The sequence below is a fragment of the Nelumbo lutea genome, chromosome 1 (genome assembly GCF_056320005.1).
Source record: "Nelumbo lutea isolate HS-2025 chromosome 1, American lotus-T2T, whole genome shotgun sequence".
Lineage (NCBI taxonomy): Eukaryota > Viridiplantae > Streptophyta > Magnoliopsida > Proteales > Nelumbonaceae > Nelumbo > Nelumbo lutea.
The window spans coordinates 136086900-136095822 of NC_142684.1; the positions used below are offsets into that span (position 1 = coordinate 136086900).

Here is an 8923-nt window from a genome sequence, read left to right on the forward strand (position 1 = left end):
GGAGATGACGGAATGTCTCTAGAAATGTGGAAAATCACATAGGGTGCGTGAAGCCAACTGTTTCAGCTGCATAACCCCACCACCTTTCTGTGACGGATCATATCCACTCATCAGATGAGTTTCCCTTTGGCCTCTGTCAGACAAGGTTCAGAGCCGTTTTCAGGTAAACCTTTCTGTCCAGTGAGTACACACCCATCATATTCAGGTTACGCCAAGGTACCGTGAGAGAGTTCCCATTTTCTGGTGAAGCCCCTCCCACATCGGTCTATGACGTCCCTATCATCTAATGAAACACTCTAACAGATCCAACAGCAAATGGATAGCCCAATTTTATGGTGCGTTTCCTCATTACTGATGGACCCATCATTGTGCTAATGACGGAAGGCCTTTAGAGAGTCCATCAAATGGATCTCCCTATCACACACACTCATATTTGCTTGGAGGGAACAAAATTACACCCTAGTTCTAATTTAGGTCAAACCAAAGTGGCTCCCACTGGCTTTCATAAAGCCAGATTTCTGGTGGGCCTCAATCGGCTAGGGGTTCCGTACACATCCCTTTTCAGGGTTGTGGGGCCCACCAAGTAGAGATGGGTCATCCAATGACCTTAAGGGACACCATGGCAATGATGTGCATTCAGCCATGGTGTGCGCAAGAGCCACTAACGAGTTAACATGGGCCAAGTGCTTATGGCCCATGGTCGCAGCACATCATACATCCAAACATCACATGTAAAGGAAGAATTGATCCAATCAATTAACTGTTGTAAAGCCCATCGAATGGCCCATTTAAAACTTAAAGCATTAACAATTAATGTTTACTAGGTGTATGGGCTGAATTGCAGTTAGCAGTTCGGCCCATACAGCTTTTCTCACAACAATGGGCTTTTGCAGTTTTAACCCTTTAAAACTAGGCTTTACAGGTGGGCCGAATTAATCCCTGTAATTGAACATCAGATTTGGAATAATCAGTGTGAGAAATATGGACTGAAAAATAGCCCCCTTCGAATCTCAGATTCGGTCCAAACAATTTTGGTCCAATCTAGTCCGAAAAGGTCCAAAACTGATTTTCAATTCAAGAATTAATTCAAGAGAGAGTGCATTACCGATCATTAACATTGTCCAATAAAGGGGCTGATCCTGTCAGTATGACCACTCACTCAGATGAATTCTCAGACTGCCCCAGCATGTCCAGGTTTTGACCCTCACTAAGGATCTCACTGATTGATACATCAAAGACAGCCCGATCCGACACCTATTGATGTGTCATAATCGAGTCTAGGGGTCAGGTGTAACTTTCCAGTTTTGCCCATCTGTCTCCAAGGTCTAGGGCAATACTGAAAATCTGGTCCGGTTCAAGGGTTCAAGCAATCCCATACTGCATATGCCTTGGGTTTTACCTTGATGGCCGAAACAAGCCATCCCAACACTTGGTGGCACACCAGTATCAGCCTTGGCAGGATAAATCTCCCCAGACTTATCCAATGGCTGTGAACATTTAAAACTAACACAAGTTTCTATAAGTGTCCAGTTTTAGGGTCTTTTACACAGAATTATACCAAACAACATGAATTAAACATGCACTTTAATTTATTTCCACTAAATAACAAAAGTACATCAAATCCGATTGAAGCTAAGGGCATACAAGACTGTCTAACAGTTACCTTTTTGGTTTTGTATGTAGATGACATTCTACTCATTGAGAATGATGTAGGAATGTTAACTATGGTGAAAGTATGGCTTTCACAGCAATTCTCCATGAAAGATCTTGGAGAAGCCTTCTATATACTGGGTCTTCGACTCTATAGAGATAAATCGAAGCGAATAATAGGATTATCCCAATCTGCTTACATTGACAAAATAGTCAAAAGATACAACATGGAGAACTCCAAGAAAGGAAATGTTCCTTTCAGCCACAGAGTCACTCTCTCCAAGAAGATGTCTCCGAAGACTTTTGAGGAGATCGATGGCAATGAAGACGTTCCCTATTCCTCTTCCGTAGGAAGCATCATGTATGCCATGTTGTGCATTCGTCCTGACATTGCTCAAGCAGTGAGTGTAGTAAGCAGATTTCAGGCCAACCCAGGGCAGGAGCACTGGACTGCTGTGAAAAACATACTTAAGTACCTTCAAAGGATAAAAGAGTTTTGTCTAGTATTCGATGGTAGCTCACTACAGATCCAAGGGTATACAAATGTCGATTTCCAATCGGATCCAGATGATAGAAAGTCTACATCTGGATATGTTTTCACGATAGGATCATGTGCTATTTGCTGGAAAAGCAGCAAATAGGGGTACTACAAACTCCATGACCGAGGTCGAGTACATTGCCGCAAGTGAGTCTGCCAAAGAAGCCGTGTGGATGAAAAAGTTTGTTCATGAGTTGGGAGTAGTTCCGTCCAGCACATCACCCATCCCATTGTTGTGTGGCAATAATGGAGCCATTGCTCAGGCTAAGGAGCCACGAGCCCACTCGAAGTTGAAGCACATCGAGAGGAAGTACCACATACTACGAGAGATTGTTGGTAGAGGGGACGTCCTGATTCAGAAGGTAGCGCCAGCAGAAAATGTAGCAGACCCATTGACGAAGCCACTATCACAGAAAGTGTTTGAGAAACATGTGGAAAGCATGGGACTCCGGCTAGTATCTAATTGGACCTAAGTGAAAGTGGGAGCTATTAGATAGTTTTGTATGCCCTCAGCTTCAATCAAGATGATGTACTTTATGAGTTTATTGTAAATGAATAAAAGTGCACATTTGATTCATGTTCCCTTGGTATGTTTCTGTGTAATACCCTTAAACTGAAAACTTAACGAGATTCATGTTAGTTTAGAATATTCACAGCCAGTGCGTCGGTCTAGGAAGACCTACCCTGACAAAGCTGACACTATGGTGCCACCAAGTCGGTTGGGGTGGCCTGTCTCGACTTCCAGGGTGAGACCCTAGGCACATACAGTGTAGGATTAATTGAATCTATGAACTGAACCAGATTTTCAGTATTGCCCTGGACCTTGGAGATTGATGGGCAAAACTAGAAAGGTACACCCAACCCCTTGACTTGATTATGATACTGCACTAGGTGTCGGATTGGGTTATCTTTGATATACCATTCAGTGAGATCCTTAGCAAGGGTCAAAACCTGGGTATGTTGGGACAGTCTGAGAATTCATCTGAGTGGGTGATCATAGTGACAGGATCAGCCCCTTTGTCGGACAAAGGTAATGATCGGGGATGCACTCTCACTGATGGAAACCAAGAGTACCGACAACCGATTTCAATCGTTGAGATTTGTTTTGTAAAATATATTTTATATGATATATTATGGTTTCAAAATGATTTGCATAAGGTTTTAATTCCCGGGATCCATATAAGCAGAGAGTGCAACACTATTCCTTGTAGTCGAGGGAGAGGTCCTCTCTTGTCGAGTAGTATATGATCATTATGAGCTGAGAGGTTAAGTGTAAGACAATTGAAGATAATACCTAATGGGCTAATTTTGCATCTGCCCATAGTCCCTCGGTGTTACAATGTGGTTTGGCCCAGGGACCACTTAGGGTAAGTGTTGGGCCCATAGAGCCCATGAGATGGGTTTCAAGAGGTGTACTGTTTATAACAGTGTATTCGGCCAGGCCTTGTAACAAAGGCTAGGCCGAACCTATGTGGCTAATGTGTAGATCAATGTTTGGGTCCCATGCCATACAAGAAAGCCCAATTGGGCAACAGCTTGGAAGGCTAAGTGAATACATAACTTTAAATGGGCCTTAAGCCCATTTCGAATTGGGCTGGTTTGATCAATCAATTAAAAAGGGGCGAATTCTGAGATGGATCAGCTGATAGGATTGGGCCCAGACCCTATCCACTTAGAGAGTCCAATATCTAAATAAGATTTAGATCTGGAAGCCTTATAATTAGATTAGGAGATGTCTGATCTGATCTACAGATAAGATAAGGGTTATCCCTTATCACTTAAAGGGATTTTTAATCCAAATATGATTTGGATCAGTAACTCATAATGGGATTAGGAGGGGGCGGCAACCTTTTGACATGCAACCAACATATTCTTGTCTTCATAACTGAATTCACAAGAAGAGAGAATTTTGTACCCTGCGAATACTCTCTTGCCGCCTCCTTCCTACAGTCGTTGCCTCTAGCAGTTTGATCTCCTACTTTCTACAAGAGTAATCAACATTTGATCTTGATACCATTCTTTTGGGGAAAAGATTGATTGGAGCTGTATTCACAAGCCATCCTGTTGATTCTTGTGAAGGGTCAAGTTCTTTTGGAAGAACACTGCTGATTCTGCTCCACCCTGCACTGCGTCATCTTCAGTAGGAGCAGATTTTGGATCATTCCTTGGGCGTGAACACCTCCATTGGGAGATACTGTTTTTCTGTATCAAGTACATCCTTCCTCTTACTCCTTTTGGCTCAGATTTGGTTTGGTTAATGGTTCAAGATTGATCATTGAAAAGTAAGTTTTTTTAAAATAGGGAATTCGATTCCCTGCAAAGATGGGATAAATTTTTGAAATTCGCCCCCTATTCCATATTCTTTGGATGTCCATGTGATGGATATCCTATCCCTTCAATAGGTACATCAGGACTTACACACAAGACATGGACACCTTTTAAAACCCACAAGCCTAAGCTATTGGATTATGGTCTCTTGTACCTCTATTTCCTTTTCAGTTTTCAATGACATACATTGGTTATACATGAATACCAACATTATATGACTTCAACACCTCGATATTAACCCATGTTTAATCCATAATGGATGGATTTGGTGGATCACATGGATTAATCTATCCTCCAAATCCAATACCACCCCCCCACCACACACACATACAAATTCACCCAACCTTGGTGAGGACTCAAGGCGATACCAGGTTCATGGCTCAATATATTTGAGCCAGTTTGGAAAAAGCTCTTTTATAGGAAAATCTTCCAATAGATTAGATAGTCAAAAGATGGGCTGTTTGGTAAATCTTTTTGGGAATATCTTCTCGTAGTTTTGACAGTCAAAAGACACAATGAGCTTTTGCATTAAGATCTTAACAATATAAAGATTGTTTAGTTCAGATGTATCTTTCCATGCAAAGACAAATTGAAAAATACTGAAAAGCTCCATTTAGAGCATATTGAAATCAACCCAAAACAGGTGTGTCTTTTTGGGATGCTATCTTTTGACATTTAGATCTACCACAAATCAAATGGAAAAAGATCAAATCGCAGTCCGTCGGACTTGTAAATAGCCAATAAACCATGCGGAAAGATGCTCCAAACGGGGCTATAATGAACTTCTAGGGTCTTTTTTCAAAAGATATAAGACCATTTGATAAGTATTTTAATCTATCATGATGTCCAAAAAGACCACAATTAAATCAGCTCTGTAAATGAAATGTGTATAGGAAAAAAAAAGTGTTGTCATAGTATATATTATATCTATATCCACTCTGATTAACTTGCTTGTTGGCACTAAATTGAGATCTTTTTAAGTAGTGAAGGATGTTGAAAGCAAGGTTCAAAGTATCGATACACCCTTATGTATCGGCAAGGATGTATCGATACTAAAAGTCACCGTTCAATGTTTTTTTTTCAAAATTTGATTTTTGAAGATATTTTATAAGTATTTTTTACTAAAATAAATGAGGATTCCAAAACACGTCTAAATAGATATATCAAAACCAAAAGATATGATAAAATACGCCCAATACTTAGTTGGAAGTAATGCTTTTACCAAACGAAGAGATCAATAAGAGGGAGCGCAATTAGTATATATCATACCTGATTCGGTAAACTGAATCAGGTCACCCGGTTCGACCATCCCTAACCCTTTGCACCAAAATTGCTGTTCACATCAGATGGCTGCTTTATTCGAAAGACCAAGTGTCAACAGCTGCCATAGGCCAAATAGCACCACAAACCAGTGTCCATGTGGCAAAAGGTGTTGCATATACGTGGTGAAAATTAAGGAGCAGATAACTCCACCCAAATTTGCAATTTGCAAAACAAAAGATGGAGATGGCGTGAAATGATGAAAGGGAGAAAAAGCTCCTTCAAGTTCAAGGCTTCAACGAAACAGTGCAATGAGTGATGGAACATTTTCCGATGCTACTCGTACTTCTACTCAGTGCGTCAGTCTCTCTCCTAAATCAAGAAACTATAAATTTTTGGCAGGATGGAAATTATTATTGCCAAACAAAATTTTGAAAACAAAACGCTCTCAAATGAAAATCTTCATGGGTTGAATGCCCCTGCTGCATGCAGTTCGATTTGCGTGTGGAAAAATACAAACACAGAATTATAGATTCTTGAACACAGTGATGAAGCGAATCGTTACATCCCATCGTCATAAAAAAAAAACGCAAAATTCTCTTCTCTCTCTCTCTCTCTCTCTCTCTCGTCTCAACGATGAAATTGACCAGAGAACATTGTTCTTGAACGGTCGGGATCAAGGATGAAAGGAGAATTCTTAAGACTGAAGATCAAATGTTGGAACAGGAACACAGAACTCAGTGAAGAGAGAGAAAAGTTAAAGCAGGATTGGATACCAACAAAGGAATAACAAGTCGTTTTCTCTTGACCCATTATTTTCTTCATCAATGAGGGGACGCCATTTCCATGACAGGTCGAACCTCGGTTTTGAAGAGGAGAATGGAGAGCGAGCCATGAGAGAAGTAGACAAATCCCCCAGGTGAGTGAGTCACGAACGATCCAAAACTCGTTCCCACTACACAATGCCACGCCAAGCCGTACGACGAGTCAAACTCCTGCAAAAACAAAATCCCAGCTTCCGTTCTGTTAGCGGAATCGCTTAGCCTCGACTCAATAGCCAGTGAGTCGTAAGCTCGATCATGGGTAACTGTCGACCATCTCTACCTAGCTAAAAGCCTAAAACTCTGCATCTTCTGGTACTGGAAAAGAAGGGAGGGATGGAGGCAACGAACTCACCTTCTTCAGAGCGCGAGCTATGTGGGTGGGATTGGGTCGGCTGTTGGGAGCCTCATCGACGAGTGATTTGGTGTATCGAAACGCCCGCTCCTGCATGTTTGCCGGCATATCGGCGGATCTCAGACGTATATTTAGACTGATAGCAATGGCGGCCAGCTTCAGCTGTGCAAAGGGAGACCTATAAACGCCTGCTGCTGCTAGGATAGGCTGAGCAGGAAGAAGCTGACCATTTTCCTTCTTCACCTGTGGCATCTTCTCCATGGCGACAATTGAGAAGACTAGTGAGTAGTGAGTCTAGACTCTAGAGCTATGGAAGTGGAATCTGTTCTGGGTAGAGAGAGTTGGTGGGAGAAAAGAGAAAGAGAAGTTTGAAATTTGACCCTGGTATTTGGGGTGTGTGTGTGGGACGAATAATGCAAAGGAGGAGGAGAAATTGAGAGGCGAAAGATTTACTGGTAATCTGATATAACAAGTACCTTGCTACGGTCCACGGACACGACAAAGGCATGGCATAGGACTTTTCTCCTCTTTCGTCCCTCTTAAGTCTTTACCTTTTTTAAAAAATCGACCCAAAGGGCGAACCCTTTTTTTGCCTCCGGCTCGCAGGTCACGGGTTCAATCGTTCGGGCCGAAGTGAGTTTTATGTATATTACTACATGTAGTAAGTGAATTAAAACTTTCAATAATTTTTAATATATTTGTATATGAAATAATTATTATTTATCACTCTTATTTTTGTTTAATATGATGAATATATGATATTAGAGATATGTCTAAACATTTTTTTTGATAAAATTTATTTATTTTATGTTTTAATTTTTATTTTATAATTATGACATCAAGGGTTAACACATATGAACTAAAAGGTTGAACTATTGCCCTACCACCAAATTTTTTTATTTCTTATTTTTTTTGTTTGATATAATGAATATTATTAGAGATGTACCCAAATGTTTTTCTACAATTTTCTTTTTGCAATTTTCATATTTTTTGTGTTTTTATCTAATTTTATATTTTTATTATTTAATTATGGTATCAACGGTTACATAGTTGCCCCAAAAAGGTTTAATTGTTGACCCTCTACTAGATAGGAAAACAATTTAATTTTTGCTTCACCTTTGTATTTTGTATTTCATTTTCATCATCAGTAAAAACAATTCTTGTTTATCACACTTATTTGTATTTAATATGATTAATATAAAATACTAGTGAACTTTTGTATTTTTAATTTTTTTTGTACTTTTATCATTTTTAAAATTTTATTGTTTAATTATGATATCATGGATCGACACATTTGACCGAAAATGTTGAACTGTTGACCCACCACCAAATAGGAACACAATTTCATTTTTTTGGTTGATTTTAAATTTTGCCTTTCATTTCCAACATTAATAAAAACATTTATTGTTTATGATGTGTGTTTTTCTTTAATACGATTGATATAAAATATTAGAGATGTGCCCTTTTCTAATATTGTTAGTTTTTGCAATTTTTGTATTTATTTCTAATTTAAAAGTTTTTATTATTTTAACTATGACATCATGGGTTAACCCATTTAACTTGGATGGTTGAATTAATATCCACCATCAAGATGGAATAACAATGTCATTTTTGGGTTGGTTTTAAACATGGATTTTATATTAATTGCTAAAAGAATTGGATATAGATGACATACTTTATTTGAAACAAAGAAAATAATGATAAAATTCATTAGTGTAAAATTTAGTTCAAATATGGGATTTAATGATAGAATTCATTATGTCCTCACAATTAGAGAGAAACCAAATAAAAAGGATAAGGGCATTTTAGTTAAATAAAATTTTCAAACTTTTAATAATTAATAGTAGTGTGTGTATATATTTGTATATATATTTATATTTATGATTATTTATATTTTCAGTTTTAAATTTTTTATTTATAAAAATTTAAAAATTTGAGATTTGAAGCAAAAAAAGATTTATCCGATATTGA

The 8923-nt window shown here is 38.8% G+C and overlaps 1 protein-coding gene across 1 annotated transcript; it reads right to left on the reverse strand.

Moving 5' to 3' along the window:
* Nucleotides 1-6205: 6205 nt before the first annotated feature.
* Nucleotides 6206-7388, reverse strand: LOC148877786 (dynein light chain 1, cytoplasmic-like). Its single transcript, XM_088970891.1, has 2 exons — nucleotides 6953-7388; nucleotides 6206-6771 (listed from the first exon to the last, which is right to left on the reverse strand). The coding sequence occupies exons 1-2, from the start codon at nucleotides 7211-7213 to the stop codon at nucleotides 6601-6603; spliced, it is 432 nt and encodes a 143-aa protein (XP_088827017.1). The 5' UTR covers nucleotides 7214-7388; the 3' UTR covers nucleotides 6206-6600.
* Between the last annotated feature and the right edge of the window lie 1535 nt (nucleotides 7389-8923).

Coding starts and splice junctions, on each gene's coding strand:
- LOC148877786 (XM_088970891.1), bottom strand. CDS start 7,213: ATGGAGAAGATGCCACAGGTGAAGAAGGAAAATGGTCAGCTTCTTCCT. Junction 6,772..6,952: donor TAGCTCGCGCTCTGAAGAAG/GTGAGTTCGTTG, acceptor TTGTTTTTGCAG/GAGTTTGACTCGTCGTACGG.